At 41.8% G+C, this 23,975-nt stretch overlaps 1 protein-coding gene across 1 annotated transcript in view; it reads left to right on the plus strand.

The window, feature by feature from the left end:
* MAPKAP1 (MAPK associated protein 1) overlaps nt 1-23,975 on the plus strand; it is a 284,441-nt gene that overhangs the window by 187,758 nt on the left and 72,708 nt on the right. Inside the window, 1 exon segment of the mRNA XM_053562435.1 lies at nt 23,031-23,138. Coding sequence (XP_053418410.1) covers nt 23,031-23,138 — 108 coding nt within the window.

Below are 23,975 nucleotides of genomic sequence, written 5' to 3' on the forward strand. Positions count from 1 at the left end.
CTAGCCAGGTGTTGTGGCAGGCCACTGCAATCCCAGCTACATGGGAGGCTGAGGCAAGAGGATCGCTTGTGCCCAAGAGTTTGAGGTTGCTTATGGGGGGACACTCTAGTCTAGGGCATCAGAGTGAGACTCTATCTCAAAAAAAAAAAAAAAAGAGAGAGAGAGAGTCTAGAGATAAAGTGAATAAACCATAACTTCCAGTAACAAACATATTTGCAAGTGATTTTATAATAAAGAGCCATGTATTAACAGTCTAGTAGCTCACAGAGCCAGTTGCTTCTTATCAAAAACCTTTAAAAGAGGAAATATACTTCAGTATGATTTTTGAGGTAAGAATTGTGGGATTATAGACTGAGAGGTTTGGAGTGCTACATGTGCCTCTGAAATCTCTCCAGCCTGCGCAAAGAGTCTCAGTCTCCCCAGAGGAAGCAAGTAGCCCTCTTTCTTTAGCCAGGCCATTCAAGTATTTATCCTGTTATTAGTAGTAAGAAAAACTTAGTCTTGGATAACTCCTTCTAAGGCTGATTTTGGCTACTTTTTGTGAAAAGTCCCCCCCGTGCTTTAGAAGAGTTACCCCACAGAAGATGCCTCCAAAGACCAGCTAGGGACCTGAGATACCCACCTCCTATTCCACCGCTGGCATATCCCTGACACTGGAGCCCTTTCCTCCCCATAAGCAATTTAAAAGGCAGTTTCTAACAACTGAGGTAATAACTTTGCATAGTTTTTCCTTTTTGAGTAAATTACAAATAGCAGTACTTTCTACTGCATATCTGTAGCAGCTTTAAGTGCATTAAGAAATGAAAAAGAAGAAAAATAGCTAGTCAGTGAAGTTATTTCTTTTTCTGCCTTACAATGACAATAATGTCCACAGACAAAGATAACTTAAAATCGGGAAAATGGCATTGGGTTAGCACTGTGAGGCAGGTCTGAGGAGAGGACATATCAGCATCTACCTCTCTGGTTACCTAGCTACTAATCACCGTATGGCAGTCAGCCAGGTGTGGAGATTTGACTGTGTCATCGAACCAATTTTTCAACCGAAAGTCAGTGAGATGTGATTAAAGCCCAAGTGCTGCAAAAGATACGAGGTAGTCTATTGGAACTCCTCAATCTTCCCAGAAACTGTCACCACATAATCATAGAAATATCAAATCATAGCAAAACTTGAGCTTTCCTTTTTTTAATGCACACTACATTTAATAGCAGAACAATGTAAATTAAGATAAAGTGTTTTTTAAGTTTAAAAAACCGTGAGGGTCAGGCAGATCTGTCAGGTGCAGCATATCTGAAACCAAACTCACCATTCAGTAAATGTTCATAGAGTCTCCACTGTATTCCAGGCAGTGAATAAGAATGACAGTTGCCTATTTGCAGAGAGCTGACACTCTAATGGGGGAGAGCTCGGTGCCCATAGCCCAGTAGTTATGGTGTCAACCACATGCATCGAGGTTGGCGGATTTGAACCCGGCCCAGGCCTGCTAAACAACAACAAAAAAATAGCCGGACTTTGTGGTGGGCACCTGTAGTCCCAGCTACTTGGGAGACTGAGGCAAGAGAATCGCTTAAGCCCAAGAGTTTGAGGTTGCTGTGAGCTGTGATACCACGGTACTCTCCCAAGGGTGACATAGTGAGACTCTGTCTCAAAAAAAAAGGTAAACCAATAAGACGCTTCTGACAGGGATTCTTGCTTCCAACTTTTATAAGTCCTTTAATTTTCTGACAGAAAAAACTTCGAGTCCCCAGGTTTGTAGTTCCTGAAGAGAGTGTCTGTTGTCCCCCACATCAGCCATTACCTCAGTCTTTCCATTTATTTCTATACATCTACTATTAGGATACCAACACCACTCCCTGATGGAAAGGGAAGTGAACAGGGCAGCAGGTGACTCCATCTGGATCAACAGTGAGAAACAAGCCATGTCTCAGCCTTGGAAGCTGCTAGAGAGAATAGTATCCCTCAGCCACTTGGTCCTGTGGCAAAGATGCCATGGTCCCCAGTCAGTTCTAACACACTGGTCTTGCTAGGGTGACTACTTGCAAAAGAAAAGGATGAGAGGTCTTCCTCTTCCTTGGGGAGAGGGATGTTGAGTTGTGATTTGAGTAAATGAAAGCTCCTGTGGGAAGGCAATGGCTTCCTTGTGGTTTACCAGCATCACAGCTGGCCCAGAGGTGGTGGCTGACACATTTTGTGGAATGAAAGGCAATCCAGAATATAGCTGCTTCACTGCCTGCTAGCCTAGGTCACTGCTTTCTGTTTGGCAGCAGACTCACTATTCTTTGATTGTCAGAGATCAAACTCCCTCAGAGAATTAAATCATCAAATGAAAATGTAAATGTCTTAGCAATGAAAGGTGATTGGTATCAGTTGAAATTAGTGTTGCCGCCCAGGTTTTAATAATGATACAGATCTCAGGAGTCCTTGGGAGCCAGAGGAGTATGTACACCAAAAACAGTCATTTTAAGCGTCAGTAGTCAGGAAAGGGTACCTGGCTGGAGGAAGCTACTGCACACACTGTATTAGAAAGAAAAGCATCACAAACTCACTTTCCAGAGGGGGTGTGTGAAAGAAGGGAAAGAGCCTCCACTGTATCCTTGTCCTGTAAGGTGAAAGTTAATAGATATTGTCTGATTTTTTTTTTTTTGTCTTATTTTGTCACCCTGAGTAGAGTGCCGTGGCATCATAATTTGCAGCTACCTCAAACTCTTGGGCCCAAGTGATCCTCTTGCCTCGGTTTCCCAAGCAGCTGGGAACCTGCCACAGCACCCGGCTATTTTTAGAGATGGAGTCTTGCTCTTGCTCAGGCTGGTCTTGAACTCCTGAGTTCAGGCAATCCACCTACCTTGGCCTTCCAGAGTGCTAGGATTATAGGCGTGAGCCACCGGGCTTGGTTGAAATCTCTGATATTGATACTAATTTTTAAAAATACCTGAATAGGAATGCTAATAAAAAATATGAAGGTGAATACTAGAAGAAATCACCAAAACCAGCTTAAACTAATTGCCTATAAGGAGGAGCTCAGGAATGGACCCAGGAGATTTCTGTGTTCACCATAAGACTTACAGCATTATTTACTTTTAAAACTATGTATGTGTAAGTTTGATAATTTAAAATTTTTGAAATTCATAAAAAGAAAACAGCTTGCTGTGAAATTCTGGGTCTTAGATTTCTCTCTCCCTCACTTAACATGGACTTTCCCTATTTGGAAACTTCCTTTCTCCTAAAAGCTACCATCCATTCATTTCATCATGTCGGATGTCACATTTCTATGAGAACATCATTATTAAATACTTGATTCTCATTATAAACATTTCAAAACTTTTAAGACAAAAATATTATGTGAATAATATTGTGATTTTGCCACTGTGACCTGTATTTTCCGTAGGCTAAAACACAAGCTATTAGCTGAATTCTCTGTCCCATTCTAAGAATGACTAATTTCTCAAATATAAATGAAAACAGCTGCTTTTCCATAACATTAGAGTTTCAAACAGCTGTCATATGTACATTTTGACATTCTTTTTTCTTTTTAAATTGGGACAAAAATTAGTTCACTGACTCTGCTAAACTGGTTAAGTATATCATCAAACTTCAGTGGAGAGGTAGAGAAAAGGTCATCAAAAAGCCCACTGATCTAGAGTATAGATATTCCAAAAGTCCTGAACTTACTTAAAATGAAAACCTTGTGATGAGACCCTTCCTGTGCCAAGAACATAAGGTCTGTAAGGGGTTGGCAGTGGCTGCTGCACCACTGCCACCTTTGCCAGCCAGCCTGAGCCTCAGCAGGCAGCCATTGTTCTCTCTGTGGCTGAAGAGATTGTAGAGTGCCAACTTGTCTCCCGAAAACCTTCATCAGTGCTTTCTCCTCCCCTGCAGCCCTTGGAGATTTATGTCAGGAGGTGGCTATTGTGGATCACAAGATCATGCTGTCTCTGTCGGCTTAAAACTTGGCCTCCCCACTACTGGCTAGGTGACCTTGGTCAGGTCATTCTCCCTCTCTGAGTTCTTTGCTTCAGTCTCTACTTCAGTAAAATAAGCTCCCAACTAGAACACAGGTTATAGTTGTAGTCTTAGCTATGGAGCTTAGTTCTAGAACCTTCCTGGTTCCACTCTTGTTCCTGCTTTTCTAGCTCTCTGGTCTCTTCTAAGTTTCTTACACAACTTGAACTTTATTTTTCTCACTAATGAGTAAAAAATAATAATAATAATAGTATCTTCTTCATAGCATTATTTGCAGAGTGAAGTAGAAATCTATGCGAAGCACGGAGTACCCAGTGAATCTTAGCTGCTATTATTTTATTACTCAGTAAATGTTAGTCTTATCCCTTCCTTCCAATTTCAGTTATGAGATCTAGTCAAACTCACAATTTTGTGATCTAACACTTTATTTTTATACAATATGAAGATGACTGCTTTGAGTCATAGTTCAACAGAGGTTTTAGCTGCTAAGGAATCCAGCTCAAATTTAGTCCACATTCGGTACAGCCCAGAATGTGTGCATCTGTCTGCCCAGCTGCTCAATTGAGCTCTTCCAGGGGTCTGAGGCCCCTTGTCAGAGCAGCAAATCATCAGCGAGAACACAGGAGTGCACATGTAGGAATGACCTAGCATTCCTCTGGAGCACCCTGCCTCTGGAGCTGGATATGCAGAAGGGTTAAAAGCTGGAGAAACTTCAGTCATAAATTTTCTTTTCAGCAGGACTTCCAGGGAACATCTGACATTAGCAGAGAGGAAATGCTGATTGGCCTGGGAGTCAGCTGAAGGAGACAGGAACTGCAGTGGAAGCTGCTGGATTTACTGTTATTAGCAAGGCAAATGGAAAGCCAGCAGGGCAGCCTGGCTCCCAGATAATAGATGTAACTAGAAAGAAAACTCTGAGGAAAGAAAATGTCTGGCAGCCACAACTCCTGCCATTTTCCCCATTGCTTTCACTTTTTTGTTTTGTTAGTAGCACAACCAGAAGCATATTTTAACATCTTAGGTTCTAAATCACAATTGGCTTAAAATAAAACAGGCTATATAATTCAGCTTCTTATCTGATACCTTGAGAGTTGAACTTAGTAAAATGTACAAAATTGTATTAATATATTAATAGTAAGAAATAGTAGCTATTTATTGAGCCTTAATGTGCCAGACTAAGTGCTTTACATGTGTCACTGTCTCACTTGACCTATATAATAAGTGCATGAGTTAGAAATTATCATCATCCCCTATTTAGAGAGAAAGAAACAGTACTTAGGGCACTTGAGTCATTCCCTAGGGCTTAAGGATTGGTAGAGAAGCTGAGATTTGAACCCTGCCATCACAGCCTTACCAATTCAGTGGAAGGTATTGAAGCAAGAGCTTAGATGGCTATTATGTAGTATAAAACTGGACAGGGTAATGGTAGTGAGAAAAGGATTTGCTGAGGCTTGTGTCCCAAGTGAAAATACAACCCCAACATGTACAATGGTTGTTAAAAGGAAGGTGGGGCAGGCAGAGAAGAGCCTTGTTGGCAAGTGGAGCCAATCTCTGAAAGGTCTGGTCCCCATAACAGGGAACAGGGCAGATGGGCAGTCAGGAGCAGGGTAGCACAAGGACACAGGGGGAACTGTAGGTCCCAGCAGCAAGGACCAGAGAAGCAGATGCTGCTTGGCATCTAAGGACAGCCACACAGAGAGCCACATCCTACACTACAGGGGTAGGTCACATAGGTAACAGGTGAATAAAAGTCCCAATTACCTCTAGGAAAAAAAAATGTCTTTAAAAATCCCTTTCAGAGGCCCCCATACTGTAATTTTTCTCATTAAATCACATAGCTTTTTACTCTAGCATTAGAATAGCTAAAAATAAATATCTTTAAATGCTAAAATCAAACTTAACATGCTCCTACTACAGAAGGGGCTGGAGACCACCATCTACCCAGTTATTAATAATTCAGTTAGTCATTCATCAGACATTTTCTAGGTTCCATAATTGCAAAGATGAATAAGACTTCTGCCTCACACTCATACATTTGGGGATCATTGGGTCACTAAGAGTCATGGCAAGTAGAATTCTCCAAACTGTTTAAATGTCTCCCCCTCTTTTTCCTCTCACTTTTACCAAGCAAGTGTAGTTGAATTCAGTATGATTAAATGTATGATTTATGCACAAGGAAATCCAGGCAGGCAGGCAGCGTCAGAGGGCAGGGCAGGATTTCAGAAAGGCACACTGAGAACCTCACAGGGCACAGCCCCGAGGGCAGGTTTGGAGGAGGGGCAAAGGCAGTTACCTGGATGAGATGTGAAGACCAAAGTTATATTTTTAAAAAGGAAGCCTTGTTTTTGGTTGGCCTAGAATTTGTAGAAATTCTCTTGCCTTTGTAGGACAAGAGCCTATGGATGAGAAGAATATTAAGTGGTGCAACTTTCTTTATATGAGGAAAGGGAGGAGACCAGTCTGGTAGGGCCTGATGTCATTCATTGTGTGTGTATGTGGGGGAGGGATCAGAAGGAGAACAGTGAGACAAGTAGGTGCAAAGAGTCAGAGAACAGAGAAGACTTAGGGGATAATCATAAAGGAGTGATTTTGACAAGTGGAGGAGTAGGCAGCCTGGGTGAAGGGAAGGGCATAGCAATAACATGTGATTAGGAAAGTGTGACCTATGTGCACTGAACAGTGAGACCAGTTTGACTGAACTAGGAAACACAGATGGATAAGAAATCAGGAATAGAGGGCGGCACCTGTGGCTCAGTGGGTAGGGCGCCAGCCCCATATACCAAGGGTGGAGGGTTCAAACCTGGCCCTGGCCAAACTGCAACCAAAAAAAGAAGAAGAAGAAGAAGAAAGGAAAAGAAATCAGGAGAAAGCTTTGAGAGTAGGGTGAGGAGTTTGTACAGAGCTGGTAGGCCACAGGGTGTTGTGAGAGGATTTTAAGCACAGAAGTGATAACCTTCAGAGTTTGGCTCTAGAGAGCACCAGGGTGAAAAATGGGTGGCGGTTAGAGGCCAGAAACAGTTGGGAAACCATTACCATGGCCTGGATGAGCGTCTTTGCAAAGGAGATGTGTTAAGTGGGCAGACTTTGGGAGTTGATTTAATGTCAACAAGGAGGAAGGCTAAGAAGTATTCCAGACTTGCCAGTGTCTTGTTCATTGTGCTGAGTCCTGAGGGGACAGAATCAGTCTTATCTGTCTTCACATCTGCAGTGCCTAGCTCAGGGCATGGTACATGGCAGGAGTTTGGTAAATATTTGCTGAACAGCTAAGTTAATTCATTGGGAGAATTGTGGTGTCATCATTGCAAACCTAGTTACAGGGGAAAAGGGCTAGCTTAAGAAGAGAAGGGTAATAAGTTTATAGTTGATTACCCTGTAAACTTAGAAGCAAAAAGGTGGGGGGCAGGGGCTTAACGTAAAAAAAAAAAATGGGAGCACTTAGAGTACTCTCTGTTCTTGCAAAGCCAGGCCGATGCTATTCGCTGTCACTGGTGCTTCACTGGAGAGTTAGTGGGAACTACTAAGAGGCTCTTTTGTCCCACCCAAGGTGGGAGCCCCGTCCACCAGGTCCACTGGCACCAACTTCTTAATAGACGCTATCATTCCTGGTGCCTCACTCACGCTGCTCAACAGCGTATCCAGTATAGGCAACCCTCATTTTAACTTAGGTTCAGAGAAGATGTAGTTTACGCAAGCTAGTCTCTGACATAAACAGATTTGAATGAAAGTCTTCAGATTCCAGTGCATCATAACAAAGTCTGATGATTGAAAACAGTTTGGCCCTAAGCTCGCTCTCCATTGACTTGGATTGGAGTCATCACTTTCATATAGCTCAGAGAAGGCTGCAGACAAATGAAGTCTCCATTTTATTTGTTTCTTTTGTTTTTGTCCTTGGGTGCTTGTGACTAAATTCACTAATTTCACTGGCTGTCAAGGCTGTGTTAAGGAAAATGGGTTTGAACTGCTGTGGTTTTTGAGTACTGGACTGGATGTCAGAAACCTTTGCCATCACGGGAAATTCTGTCACTCTGGATTTACTATCTGTTCCCCACAGCTGAATTCCTCAGCAGTGTGATTTAGCACCCTGGCTCCCCATCAACCAGTTTTGGCATTTATTTGAATGCATTACCCCACTGGTTTCCATAAACTATTTTACAGTTGTTTAAAATAAATGACTGTTTATTTCCACAAAAACCATCTGTATTTCTTTACAGAGCAACAGATAACTGTATGTAAAATTTGGTAATGTCACAGTGACTCAAGTTAAGAGAAACAGATTGGATTGAAAAATTGGATGCTTAGGGACAGTGCTAAAGGTTTCCATCCTCTCTAATATGATATCTGGATTTGAAGAAGGGAAAAAGTATTTCTTTTCTTTTTTTTACGAGTAATACTGGCCTTCTTTCTCCAAAGAGAAGTACATTCACACTGGCCAGATAGTGCCAGGATGTAGACTGTTAGCATTCCTCACGGTAGTAAGTATCTGCTCCTTCTAGCACACTCTCTGCTACGATGGTGTGTAAGAGGCTTCTGTCCATCGGCTCCCAGCCTCCTCCAACTTTTGAAGCTTTTGGTTTTACATACCTTCTTCTCGTTATGACATTGGGTGGGCTTCGCTTAGGCCTGTGCTGTAGCTGAGATAACTTGGGTAGGAGATGTGTTGGGATAGGTTGCTGTAGCTAGCAAAGGTAGGCCCAGGTGAAGGAACCAGACTGATCAGGAGGAGGGCCTGGCCCTCACAGTGGTGCCCTTCCACTCTCCAGCCCGGGTCCAGATGAGTCAGCTAGATCCACACTAGCATCATCCTGCCCCAGGAAGCTCAGGCAGAGCGGGGGCACTAATGGGAGTCTCCCGACAGTGGGAGTATTTTGGATAAGATGGAGGTGGAGCTCTTAAGTCTGCTTTGGAGGACGAGCAGGTCAAGATGGTAGCCAAGCAGCCAGGGCTTGTTTCATCACCACGTATTTACCAAACACAGCTGTATGCCGAGGCTGTCCTGGGAATGCAGGGATGCTAAAATGTGCTCTCCACCTTCAACTTGCACATACCTAGTAGTACAAGAGATCTTTTTAGTATAGAATGCACAAAAGAGTCCAGAGGCAGTGGCATGTAAGCAGAGTTTTAACTCCTTGAGTAGGAGCAAACATGGACTAGAGAAATGACATAGAGGAAAGATTGTTACTTGAAAGAAGTTATTCAAGTGGAGTCTGAGGGACTAGTATGAGCAACGGCACAGAGAGTCAAAATGGCTTGGTTTGGAGGGTATGAGATGAAACCAGTAGCAGACTCTTAGAGGTTCCAGCCCTTGCTACAGAACTAGAGACCCCACTCTCAGAGTGCTGCTTAAAAACAGAAGCAGCAACCCAACTGTGGACCAGGCAGCTGAAGGTCCCCACGCTTAGTGGAAACTGTGGGCCAGCCATCCTTCTACTTAGACTTTTTACCTGTATTAGCTCATTTAATCATTGCAGCAGCTCTAAGAGATAGGTCCTATTTTTCCTCTTTTACAGATGGGAAAGTTAGGCACAGAAAGGTTAAGTAACTTACTCAGAGTCACACAGCTAGTAAGTTGGAAGTTCAAACCCAAGCAGTCTGGCTTATAGACTCACTTAAAACACACTCTCAAATGTACTGGTATCAGCAGAATTTTCAGGGCATTTCCTAGATACACACCTAATATTAAGCTTAGGGCAGAAATCAAATCCAGACCTTTCCTCCACCTTTTGGGGCGATAAGGCTAGACTCCTGACACACCATCACTTACTTCAAAGTCCGAATGGAGGCATCAGAACTGCCCTGGAGGGATGTGTATAGTATGGTGTCACCCTTTGTTTTCCATAGCACCATGTAGAATCCACAGGAGACAGGGTATAGTTATTCAAGTGGGGGTGACACTACAGCAGTCGCGGCTTGCCTTTGTAAACAGCCTTTGGGTACCAGCAGCCTGGCCCCAGATGCTCCCGTCAGCCTACTTCACCTTTGCTGTCAACTCCTTTGAACAGTTCCGTGAGCCTGTGTGATCTACCCTATGGCTTGATTCTGTTCCTTGGGAATCCTCGAAGAGGCTTTATCCCATTTTTTTTCCTGGCTTCCCAACTGCTTAGGTATCTTTCTAGCAACCATCTAGCCCACATGATTGTGAGAAGCCAGATCTGGTGGGAGGAGGTTCCTGAGGCCACAGTCCCTAGTCTGGTCTAGCACTGGAATAATCTCTTAAGATTGTTCAACCTCATTTTTCAAAGTTGGATTTTGTTTTATTTTATTTTTTTTTTGAGACAGAGTGTCACTATGTCACCCTCGGTAGAGTGCTGTGGTGTCACAGCTCACAGCAACCTCAAACTCTTGGGCTCAAGCAATTCTCTTGCCTTAGCCTCCTGAGTAGCTGAGACTACAGGCACCTGCCACCATGCCTGGCTATTTTTTTTTTTTAATTATAATTGTCATTGTTGTTTAGCAGGCCCAGGACGGACTCAAAGCTGCCAGCCTTAATGTATGTGGTTGGTATCCTACCCACTGAGTTATAGGCGCTGAGCCAAAAAAATGTATTTTTGTTTTTCTTTTTTTTTTTATTGTATTAAGACATTTATATTCTACATTTAGTAAGTTTCACATGTACCCTTGTAAAATGCACCGTAGGTGTGATCCCACCAATCACCCTCCGCCCATCCTCTCCCCTCCCCTCCCCTCCCTCTCCCCCTTCCCCATATTCTTAGGTTATAACTGGGTTATAGCCTTCATATGAAAGCCATAAATTAGTTTCATAGTAGGGCTGAGTACATTGGATACATTTTCTTCCATTCTTGAGATACTTTACTAAGAAGAATATGTTCCAGCTCCATCCATGTAAACACGGAAGAGGTAAAGTCTCCATCTTTCTTTAAGGCTGCATAATATTCCATGGTGTACAAAAAAATGGATTTTTGAATGACAAATGTAATTCCAATATTTGTCCACTGTCAACCCAAACATGATAGAAATCTATAAAGTAAGAAGCAAAATCTCTTTCTTTGCTACCAGCTCATCCTTTACCCCAGAGGTTGTTGTAGTTGACAGAGCAGCTATGAGAGAAGTGTGGCTCACATCCTTCCAGACTGTTTGTATGTGTTCCTCAGGTATACACATAATGAACATATATGGTTGGGGCTTTACTTTACTAACATGTAGCATATAGCCCATATCTTTAAACATTTAATAATGTATTATAAAAGTCTTCCTATGTCTCATTAACTTAGCTTGTTTTTGTAACTGCCTGTATAACATGCCAGTATGAAGATATACTGTATTTTATATAATAGTTTTCTACTGCAGAACATTTAGGTTGTATGCCACTTTTTTTTTTTAAGAGACAGAGTCTCACTTTGTTGCCCTCGGTAGAGTGCTATGGCATCACAGCTCACAGCAACCTCCAGCTCTTGGGCTTAGGCAATTCTCTTGCCTCAGCCTCCTGAGTAGCTGGGACTGCAGGCACCCGCCACAACTCCCGGCTATTTTTTTGTTGCAGTTTGGCCGGGGCCAGGTTCAAATCCGCCACCCTCATTATATGGAGCCTGCGCCCTAGTCACTGAGCCACAGGCTCCACCCAAATATGCCATTTTTAATATTAAAACAGTGCTGCAGTGAACATCTTAGAACACATATCATTGTATACTTGGGCTAATATTTCATAAGATAGACTTCTAGAAGTGGATTGTTGAGTTACTCAATTTTAAATGCTACCTTTTTGAAGTCATTTTATTTAATAAAGATCATTGAGTACCAACAAATATCTTTTGCTGTGCTAGAGCCCTGGGAATACAGAATTAAATTTTTTTTTTTAAAGCCCCTCCAACCACATTATCAAAGAGTGCCCTGATAATGGGGTGGGAGGATGTCAAATAGACAAAAATACTTGTCACTCCGGGTGCTCCGTGCCCTGAGAGACGCAAGGCCCAAGGAAGGTAGGGTGAAAGAGCAAGGCTGCAGAGAGGAGAGATTATGCCAAAAGAATTCTCCTTACTCCTCCTGGGAGCCCACCCATGAGGCTGGGTATTCAAGAAGAAATTTGTTCTAAAGAATTATGATGCTCCTACATTTTCTCTTACACAAAGAAGGAAATCTTAGCTATACGCCCTTTCCTTTCCTCCTCTTGGCACTTTCTGATTGATGATTAGAAATGATGGCAATACATAAACTATTTTTCTTTTTATTTTATGACCTGGTAATAGCAGTAACATATTTCCAGTAAATGTTTTCTAACGCAATAAAAAGGTTGTAACAAGCCTAGAAATGGGTATAGTTAAACCCTTAAGAAATCACACTTTCAGTACTATGGATTGAGGCAGTAACTCTGTAAATCACTTTACTTAGTAAAAGACCCACCACCAGCACCCCACACCCCTGGAAAAATCAGGGCAAACAGCTGGTTTCCACGTGACGTGTCTGCTACGAGGCCTGGTAGACTTTCGGTTTCTGCCCCCTCAAGATCATCTACCCACTCTCTTCCCTGCTCCCTAGGTTCCCATCCAACATCTTTTCTAAACTGATAAATCATCTCAACCTTACAGTTATTTTTTTTTTAACCCAAAGATGGGATTACAGGGTGGTTAAGAGCATGGGCTTTGGAATCATACATACTTGGATTCTTGTCCAGGCTTCACCAAGGGCACATGCTGTAATCACTCCTTGGTTTATTTTCCTCCTGTGGGTGGACCAGGGTAGAGACCACGAGGTCTCGGCCTGCACTAGCCCTCATAGGGTTTTCTGAGGTCTCAGAAAGCAAATGCGTGTGAAGCACTCTGCTAAGGACCAGTAAAGTCCTCCGGGTCAGTCGGTGCTGTTGTTACCATTGTAGTCTGGGAACAAAGCGATGTTTGACTTGTTTTCAGGAAGGGCAAGTTGATGATTTTTTTCAAATTTGTGTGGCAACGTAATAACTGACATTTATTGAGTGCTTATTTCATCCTAGTCATTGTTACACATAATCTGTGGAATTACCACATGAAGGTTAACTAACTTGCCCAACGTCACACACCTTGTAAAATAGCCAAATCTGACTCTGAAACCCACACTCTAACTACCATGTGTCCACATTCTAGAATTAGATAGTCAAGCAGAGGTTGTAAAACTTTGAGTAGTTCTGTCTCACACCAGATCTCCTCCTTTGGCTGATAAAGATTTGGAACTGATAGTATAGAGAGCTTGTGATCTTAGAACTCCAAGGCTGGGTGAAAACAAAGCACTTTCTTTCCCAACCACAGGCAGATTAGCCCGCTCCTTAGCACATCCTTATTTAAACTCTATTACTCTTAAGAGGATGAATGTCTGCTGCTTCTGTGTGTCTGGTGCCCGTAATATGGTTTAAAAATTGGGCCTTTCCCAGCCTTTGTCTTTAATTTCTGATTCGAGCTGACACCTTCATTAATGGTCTAATGCAAGCTTTCTGTCGACTTGAAGACTTCTGTGTAAAAGTGGTTTTGCTGTCCTATCAATAATGGTCATAATTTCCCCAATACTCTCATCAGCAGTGAATTGAGTCTTACAGCAAAGAAATGGAAACTCCAGCGCAGTGGTCTGAAAGTGATTTGTCTTATAGACGGCATCTTCTTTCAGTAAAATCAGGTCACTGAGGCACTGCTGGGTCAGATGTAAGTCTGAGACAAATTAGTTAAAGGAAATGGATCATTTGAACCTTAGGTTATTTTTAGCTACAGTAGCTTTTTAATATCTTTTATTTTCCTTATTTACGTTCCTTAACAAATTTTTAATAATCGTCCTTATTAGTCAGGTTAAATGCCTTCTCAGTTTCAGCCGAGCTTTAGATAGAGGAAAGAATGCTTTCTGTCTGCCCCCCAGAAGTGTCCTTTCCTTCACAGTTTTGAGGTTTGCTTCCTTCATGGTACTTAAACCCACTCACTCCTCCTCCTCTGCTGGCTGGCCCCCTTGCTGGGGTTTGTTTATTGCACAGACTGGCCCCTTGACCAGTCTGCTCTTCATTGCTATTGAAAGTTAATGGTGGCAAAATTGCATTCCCAAACATTTGAACCTGATGTGGCCAGGGCCGAACTTAGTTGATCTCTGGTGATCGGTTCAATTTAGTTACGATTTTTTGCCATTAGGCTGGGGCTGAATGATGGTGATTTGGTTGAGGCCAAATGTCTGAAGAAAATTGGCTCTCTGATAAGAGCACTGTTATCAGAGGGGGCTACCTTCTCATTTACATTTAGATGAGTATTGATTATTTATTTACTCAGAGAAGTGAGATTCGTTTCCAATCTTATCTTTCTCGTCTCTGCTTGTCAGCAGAAAGAGAGATAGAGCTCCTGACATCAAGCCAAGATAACAGCACTTTGTAGCAAAGATAAAAGTTGGAATGGGCCTTTTTCTAGTCTTGACTGAAAGGATAAGTTTTAAAAATTAGAACTGATGGGTCATGTTTTCAAAACCTTTCCTGAAGGTTTTGCAGTTTAACTAGGCAGGAGAATTGGTTTATTGGAACAGCCCCAGTCTTTCTTCTTTTGTAATAGGAATTGTATTTAATTTGATTATATTCGGCTGTTTCACTGAGAGCAAATTGTGTATTGGCTCAGAAGAGGCTAAAGTGTGACCTTATTGTAGTGTCAGCTTATTCTTTTTTTATTATTTAAAATACAAATTACTCAATCTGAGCCTCAGAGGGGGCATAAGCTACAGCAGTTATCACATGAATAGTTCAGCACTTGTATTCAGATCAAGCAGAAAATGATTGTAGTTGCCCCTGGAGGAAGAGTTATAAGCGATGGAGCTGACATGACACGCAGACATTTTAGAATAGCTGGTGTTGGGTCCGAGCTTGTCAGTGATGGCTTTGGCTCACTGAGGAACTTAGGATTCAGCCAGCTCCTGCCACATAGCAGAGTAGGCTTGGCACAACCTGTCTTGAATGGGTCTCCCTTCCACCAGCTCATTCATTGTCAGTAGTGCCACTGGAAGAATCTTACCAAAATATAAAGCTGATGGTGCTAGTCCCCTGCTCTGTTAGCATCTGTTGCTTATAAAAGAAAATGCTGCTTTGCAGATGCACCTTCCCCTTGCCTCAGCTGTACAGCCTGGGCCTCTTGCACACTGAGTTTCCCGGGGTCTGTTTGGGCTCCAGTGCCTCCTTGCTGCTCCCTCTGTAGGAATGTACTTCTTCCCTCTTCTTCATCTGGCTCTGAGTCCTTCCAGAACCCGATCAGATGTTTCCTCCTCCCCAGGGAATGGGAATGTGAAGTCCCCACTCTCTCAGTTCCCACCGCACTTTGTTCCTGCCTCAGGACAAGCACTGATACTGCTCTTCTGTAATTTATCTGCTCAAGAGTGTCTCACTGCCTCTCCCAGACTCCTTGCAGGCAGAGATCATTGATGATTCATTTCTGCCTGGCACATTATTGATGCTCAGAAATGTTTGTTAGACAGATGTATGGATGGTATTGTATCACATATGCCCTGATACCTGTGCTGTCATAGTTTGTTCGATAGAGTCTGAGTGGGACCCTAGAGACTAGAGAACTATAGGACTCCTGGCTGCTGAACAAGTCTCTCATCTTAAGTACTGCCTGCAGCTTAAAAGCAAGCCTTTTAAATAGATAAGCACCCTCTCGCACTCCACACCCCTCCTCAGACCCACATGAGAAAGTATTTTGAAGCCAGCATGCCCTGCCGTGCTGTACCTTCTGGTGATGGGGCCTTAGCCTGTGTGCCTCATAGACTAGGGATCCCCAGCCTCATTGCAATGGTTTCTGTTTCAGCCTGTGTAGCAACATGGGCTGCCATGGGCTGCACTTTGCGAAGGTGATTCCTGGATTGTCTCATTTAATCCTCACAGCAACCTTCTGAGAGAAGTTCTGTTATCCCCATTTTACAGATGAGAAAACGCACAGGCGAGACTCGGTAACTTCCCGGAGTGCATAGCTGGCAGTGTTGCCGCCTCTCAGGGCACGACTCCAGGGATCTTCTGCTCAAACTTAGCCTTTTCTCTTGGTTGCTCACGTTTAGCCTTTTCTGGTTTTAAGAAGTTCTTCCAGACTAAAGCAGCTCTTTAAGTTGACAAGTAGAAAATAGTTGACATGAAAACATAACCATGAAAGTGTTCAGCCTTTAACCTCATCTTTTTCCCTCACACAGGTGTTCTCAAACTTCTTCTGATGCTTAGCAATAATAGTGATAAGTTAATTATTTATATCCTACCTTGATCCAAGAAACATTGGAATACATGTATTATTATAACAGATTTTTTTAAATGAAGCAATAAAGAAACTATATGAAAGGAAAAGGAAAAAATGATGATTAAGTGGCAAAATGGATTTGAAGAGGGAACTGGCACAGAAACGCAGACCCAAGTCATGGTTGGGCACATACTGAGTGTGGAGCTTCCTGATGGGCAGGGAGACAGGGACATGCCTTCAGTTAGTTACAGGATGATGGTAAACTGTCTGAAGATGCAAAAGCAAGCCATTTTCTTCAGGGAAGTACAGCTTTTCCTGATACCAAGGACTGAAAGAAATTTCTTCCATAGAAAGAAGACACAGAATGATGTGGAGGTGACAGTGTGGCTTCCCTCTTTGGACTTTGACGGCATTGGCCCTCCATTGGACTTCAACTATCAGCTAGCTCTCAGCTGTTTAGGAATTGTGGGCTAAAATCTTTTGTTTCACAGGAGTTAAAGGGATTTAAGGAGGCTGCACTAAGCATGTGTATCCTCTGCCCAACAGATTCTACAGATTTTCTTTGAAACTTATATACTGAGATGTTTGCCTCAGGTTTACAAAATCCCATAAAAATCCTGCCTGGATATTATAACTTGGAACCCTCCCAAAGTGCCAGAGCAGTATTTTGTTCCTAGACCATTCGGTGACATGGTATTACTGCAATAAATACATCATTGGAATACCCAAGCAGCCTTTCTCATTGCCACAGAGTAGCTGCTTCCCAGAATCTTCCTTTTGTTCCCTCTGCTGTGAAGTAGGGCATGTGGCCTTCATGCGCAGCTGTGACATTTTAAAACCTTTTTCCAAAGGGTGCATGTTGTTTGAGAACTACATCCTGTTCGGTGTGAAAGAGCCTTTTATATTTTATGTAATCATTTTTTGGCATAAGGTATATTCATAGAAGTTGACTTCACAGCTTGTCTTTTCGAAATGGCTTTGGGCAGCTGTTTTTTTCTTTCTTCCCATGTAACTTGCCTAAAAATTAAACAAGCATTTGATAGAGACAAATAGTTTGATATACAGCAGGTCTTGGTTATCATAACCTCAATTATCATCAAGACATTTATTGAAAACTTGGTATGAATGAGGTGTTATAGTTCATAATGTAACAGAATGCAGTCCTCGGCAGTCCTGGGCATCGAGTCCCACTCACTTGCACTACTTCCTGATGGACTCTGAGCAGGCTGGTTAGCCTCTGGAAGTCATAGTTTCTTCCTTTGTTAAATGGCTTTATACTCTTCCCAGAGTAAATGAGGTGATCTATAGAAAGGTACCTGGCTCACAGAAGGTCCTGTGATGGTAGTAGTTAGGTCATCAGCCTTGTTAAGGTCTCATAGAACTGTTATAGTCTGATGAGGAGGCGGAGGATAGCTGATAATTAAATAACACTGCTGATGTGTCAGACACTGTTCTGTCCTCAGACAGTCCTGTGAGGTACATGTTATTATCATCCCCTGTTTTATAAATGAAGAAACCAAGAGGTTGAGTAAGTTGGCCCAAAATCATACAGCTGAACTGCTCAACCAGGACTTACACGGAGGCAGTCAGGCCCCTAGTCCATGCCCTTAACCAGCAGGCTGTATTTTCTTTCACATAGATCCAGCCTCTCATTACACAGTGTGGCCTAAAATGATCCGTCTGGCCTGTTTCTGGACAAAATGTATGAAATACTGTAGTCTTTCTCAGTTTTCCATTTGGATTTAGATCTTAAGTTTCATCTACATCTTAACTACCGAGTTACAACCCTCAGTCCTTTGCTAAGTTCAGAAGTGAGTGTTTAAGCTGTTCTTTAGCTTTTATGAAAGACCAGAAGCACCCAAAGAAGAGGCAACATTCAGAATTTCCGTTCTTGACAAAATTCCATGTAGATAAATAGGAATGCTCCTGAGGGAAGATGGGAGGGTCTTCCTGGATGGATAGAAAGGGAAGGTGACCGTAAGGGGGTTTTGTACTAACATAGACCCCAGAGTACAGCACTAGTAGGGGGATGTTTGGTATGTATGGATGGTACTAAAATATTTCAGATTGTTTTCATTTTGAATTTATAGAAACTACAAGTTAACTGATTCAAAACCCATATGAATCCACAAATCTACGAAAATCTGTATTTACGGTATAAACTACGACCTCTTTATAATTGATCAGTAATTTATAGTTTGCCAGAAGAGAAAGGTTCAAAGCACTCAAGCTTTAAAGCCATAAGATCTTTGGGATTCATTTGCCCCTTCCTACTTCCCACCTTTGTGATCATGGCAAGTTGCTTCATCAGAGGCCCAGTCTATAAAATAGGGGTGATAATATCTGCCTCTGGTAAAGGTTCAGTGAGGTAAGTATATGCATAGCATGCTTGGCACATAATGAGCATGTAGTAAATGCCATCATGCTAGACTTCCAGGAGAAAGTCCTAAAAGCTACTTTCAGGAAACTGATTTTTTTCTTTTTTTTTTTCTTTTTTTTTTTTTTGAGATAGACTCTCACTTTGTCACCCTAGGTAGACAAAGTGAGGTAGAGTGCCATGGTGTCATAGCTCCCAGCAACTTCAAACTCTTGGGCTCACGTGATTCTCTTGCCTCAGCCTCCCAAGTAGCTGGGACTACAGGCACCCGCCACAATGCCCAGCTATTTTTAAAAACAGGATTTCACTCTGGCTAGGCTGGTCTTAAATCTGTGAGCTCAGGCAATCCACCTACCTTGGCCTCCCAGAGTGCTAGGATTATAGGTGTGAGCCACTGCGCCTGGCCAGGAAACTGATATTAATAGAAACATCTGCAAAATCCAAGAAGCAAGAAAGTAAGTGTGAAATGATGGCCATTTCTGGAGAGTGGATCAGGGAGTTTTGTTTAGGGATAAGGGACATTTCCTAGTAATCCTTACCCTGCCTGATTGCCCTGATCACATTTCCCTGGCAGCTGCACATATTGGAAGAAAAAAAATGTGCAAAAGAGACCAGCCTATGGACCAGTGCCTGTGGCTCAGTGGGTAGGGTACCAGCCCCATATACTGAGGGTGGTGGGTTCAAACCCAGCCCCAGCCAAACTAAAACAAAAAAAAAGCCAGGCATTGTGGTGGGCTCCTATAGTCCCACCTACTCGGGAGGCTGAGGCAAGAGAATTGCCTAAGCCCAGGAGTCGGAGGTTGCTGTGAGCTGTATGATGCCACAGCACTCTACCCTGGGCAATAAAGTGAGACTCTATCTCTACAAAAACAAAGAGAGAGAGAGAGACCATCCTGAAATTCCTCTTGATGTAGCAACGCTTTGGCTCCCAGTGATGGGCTAAAGGATGGCTTATGGTATGTAACTCAGCTTCACGTAGGCTGACAGCTTGAGAAGCCTAAAACCCTGAATACTGCTGTCAGAGTACAGATGCAAGGGTACAGGTTTGTGTAAGATGAAAGTGTCTACATAAACAGATCACATCTGGTTTTGATTATTGCAGGTGAATGATCCTGCAATGGAGTTGCCACAATGTGATGATTATAGAATCCTTAGAAAAATGGCATAGTAAGAAACTGAAGAACTTTTAAGTGTGTGTGTGTGTGTGTGTGTATGTATATACATATATGTATATAATTATAATAATAGCCTTCATGTATTATAGGAAATTTGAAAATATAGGAAAAGATAAAGGTAAAATGAAAACACTTACAATCTTACTATCCAGTATAACCACTATTCACATTTTAGAAATAACCTTCTATTGGGCAGTGCCTGTGGCTCAAGGAGTAGGACGCCGGCCCCATATACTGGGGGTGGTGGGTTCAAACCCAGCCCCAGCCAAAAACTGAAAAAAAAAAAAAAAAAAAGAAATAACCTTCTATTCTTTTTTCCTATGCCTTTACACACACACACACAGAGTGCCCAAGAAGTGTATACATTTTAAGAAAGGAAGAAAACTATTAAAATTGTAATACTATATGTACTGATCCAAAAAAAGATGAATACAAGTCATATTGAGCACCCTGTAATTGCAGAAGTCAAACATGACTTGAGTATTACAATTTAAATATAGCTTTTTCCTTTCTTAAAATGTTTATACATTTTTGGCACCTTCTGTATTTTTGCTTAGATTTGCTTTTATCGATACATAATATTTGTACATATTTATATAGGGTACGTGTGATATTTTATTACATGAACAGAATGTTTAATGATCAAATTGTGGTATTTAGGGTATCCATCACCTTGAGTATTTATAATTTTTACATGTTAAAAACTTTTACTAAAACATTACATAAAAACATTACGTGTTAAAAACCCCTCTTCTACCTATTCTGAAATATACAATGCATTGTTGTTAATTATGGCCACCCTTATTCTGCTATCATATTATTTTACAATTATAATCATCCTATAAGTGTTGTGCTATAATCTGCTATTTTCATAAAGTAGCATGTTATAAACATGTTTCATAAAATTAAATGTTTTTGTAGCATCACTTCTAATATTTTCGTGTTATTTCACAATATTTTTAATCAATTTCTCTGTTGTTAGATCTAAGCTGTTAACAAATTTTGGCTATCTTAAAAAATGAATTATTATAACTAAACTCTGTACCCAAATGTCACTGTAAATTCGTAGATCTGGATATCAGTGCCTCATACAAACCATGTTGCTGAGAGGTACTGGGGTGGAAGCAGTTAGGTTATATGACATGCTGGTGTTTTAGCCGCCCTCTAAGTTCAGGAGCAACCCCTTTCCTCTAACAAGTTGAAGGGGCTAAATCTTCTCAGAGTGCAGCTGAACATGATTATTTTGTGATTCCTTCTACCAGTGAATGCGCCACATCCACTGATCAGCAGCATACATGCCCATTAATTGACAAATGTTGGTACTGACGGGCGACAGATAGCAGAGACTATAAGAATTATGTACATTTCCATACTTTTATTTACTTAATTCTTTGAAATTAGAATTTTAACCAAAAAAAAAAAAAATTACTATGTATGATGTTGAAACACAGTACTTTCTTAATTTAAGTAATAGTGTATTAGAGTTTTAAAAGAATGTGTAGACTTCTGAACAAATGGTTATATGTGTTTTGACCATTTTCTTAGTGAAGGTTTAAAAGCTTTAGGTAGTACAAAAAGCACTGAGAACTCTGAGAATTGGCTGAAGCACTCATGAATACCAATTAGAGAAAGGATCAAATATACCATGACATTGGAATGAATTTCTACAATGCTACAGATGGACATAGAACATGGGGAGCACCACCGGAAGTGAATGAAATGCCTTGGACTGAGGAAGGAGAAGGACGGGGGTGGGGTGGGGGTGTGTGGGGGGAATAATTGACAAGTTGACAACGGCTGAGGAACATCCCTAAAAATACTCTGCCTCGGTCCCCACACAGCCTCTGATGCTGTCCTCAGATCTCACACACCTCTTATTCTGTCTGACCAAACATGCCTTTCAGAGTCAAAATAATAAGACATAAAACAGCTTCTTAGGCCTCTAATCTTTTCAATAACCATTAACAAATCACAGGCACAGTCTTTTGAATCTGATCACTGGACCCCTTAGGTGTTATCTGAGAAAAACAAGATTGTCATCTGGGTTGACACAGAAATACATGAATAAAAGTATAAAATGCCCCTGTGTTTTATAAGGTCTGCCAGAATCTTGCTGTGTGGAGCAAGTTAGCTGATTTCCAGTATTACTGAACATTTGCCTCTTATGTTTTCATAACTTTCAACAAAAATATGAATTAGCAGCTACTGTGTTTCTATCGCCATAACCCAGAAACCAATGTATTTTTTAACTTGTCCATTTTTAAATTTAATTTTTTTTGTATTTTTGAACTATCATCAGAGTTCTAAACATATTCCTGATTATAAAGGATTATTATTTTGGAATGATAATTATTAATGACTACCTTTGTAGGAGTGCCTCCCATGAGGCAGTACATTTCTAATAGGCATTTTTACTATATCACCTCTGATCTTCACAATAATTCTTCAAGGTATAAGTATTCTCAGGCCGGGCACAGTGGCTCACACCTGTAATCCTCGCTCTCTTGAGAGGCAGAGGGGTGAGAATAGCTTGAGCTCAGGAGTTCAAGATCACCCTGAACAAGAGTAAGATCCCATTTCTACTAAAAATAGAAAAAATTAGGCATTTGTGGCGGGTGCCTATAGTCCCAGCTATTTGGGAGGCTGAGGCAGAAGGATCACTAGAGCCCAGGAGTTTGAGGTTGCTGTGAACTCGGCCAATACCACAGCGCTCTAGCCTGGGCAACAACAATAACAACACCACCAAAAGGTATAAGTATTTTCACATTACATACTAGAAAACAGAGATTCAGAGAAGAAATGGTGTAGTCGTGCATGACTCCAGATCAGTCTGACTGGAGGGCCATTTTACCTCTCACATGGTTTAGGGGAGAGCTAAATGGAAACAAGCCTGGGAATAGAACAGACAAGTTTGTGGAACCATCTGGAAAAAAACTCCCAAATTCTTTCACCTTGGAAAGTTAGACCCTCAAGATTTCATTTTCCTGGCTCAGCGCCCATAGCACAGTGGTTATGGCACCAGCTACATATCCTGAGGGTTGTGAGTTCAAACCTGCCAAGGCCAGCTAAACAACAATGACAACTGCAACAAAAAATAGCCTGGCTTTGTGGTAGGCGCCTATAGTCCCAGCTACTTGGGAGGCTGAGGTAAGAGAACGGCTTAAGCCCAGGAGTTGGAGGTTGCTGTGAGCTGTGATGCCACAGCCTTCTACCGAGGGGGACATAGTGAGACTCCATCTGAAAAAAAAAAAAAAGACTTCATTTTCCTGAAACTTTCTCAGCTTTTAGTTTATGATTATTTTTAAATGTTAAATTCACTGTTTCAGACTTGCTGCCCTCCTCCTGCCTCTTTGATCTTCTAGGCCCTCAGTACCGCCTGGAGAAGCAGAGTGAGCCCAATGTTGCCGTTGACCTGGAGAGCACTTTGGAGAGCCAGAGCGCGTGGGAGTTCTGCCTGGTCCGCGAGAACAGTATGTTGGCCGCCTCGCTTCATGCCTGCTTTGTCCATTGCAAACTTGCTTAGAAGTCATGTGTTTGGGACCACTCACTGGTCTGGCTTCCCTAGGCAGAGCTAAAGTGCCTGTATCCAAGGAGGAATGCAGCCACCCTGCCAAAAGTGCATCCCAAAGTGAAATGATTGATTTTGTGCTTTTTGGTGGAGAGTCTGCATCCTGTTTAGCTCACTCTGTGATTAATATTTTTCTATTAAATTATATTTTCCTATGTTAGCATTCTTGGAAAGATGTTAGAAATAGGGTCCTTTTCTGAGACAAAGTATATTTTATATATAAAGCAACTGGCCCTGTCAGTTTCACCGTTCAGCCATCAAGTTTTAGAACATTTTAACATTTCCATATTCAGCAGGAAGCAATATAGTTATTTCTTGTATTCTGTTGAGAATTTCTTTAAAACTTGTTAAATTCATTCATTCTCTTTGTTCAGTTTCCAAGTTGTAAGTTTTGCCATCCTCTCCTCCTTCCCACCAACTCCAGGGGCAAGTGACATGTGAGAACTGATTATGGCAGCAGCCTGTTCGTGGTCATTCCTGCTCCTCCCTTTTACACAGGGTGTTTCTTCCCCCAGTAACCTCTTACCCCCATTCTGGTTAACTTTTTCTCATCTTACATCTCAATCTAAATGTCCTATCTTTAGAGAGGCCACCGTGATCTCTCTTTTCCCCATCACTTAAACCTGGTCTGTCCCTCATCTGGGGGCCTTTTATACTCTGCCATAAAGCATACTTTTTCTCATTGCATATATTTCTATTTACAGTTATATATTTTTTCCATATTGCTTGATGTCTGTCT

The sequence above is a fragment of the Nycticebus coucang genome, chromosome 2 (genome assembly GCF_027406575.1).
Source record: "Nycticebus coucang isolate mNycCou1 chromosome 2, mNycCou1.pri, whole genome shotgun sequence".
NCBI classification, from domain to species: domain Eukaryota; kingdom Metazoa; phylum Chordata; class Mammalia; order Primates; family Lorisidae; genus Nycticebus; species Nycticebus coucang.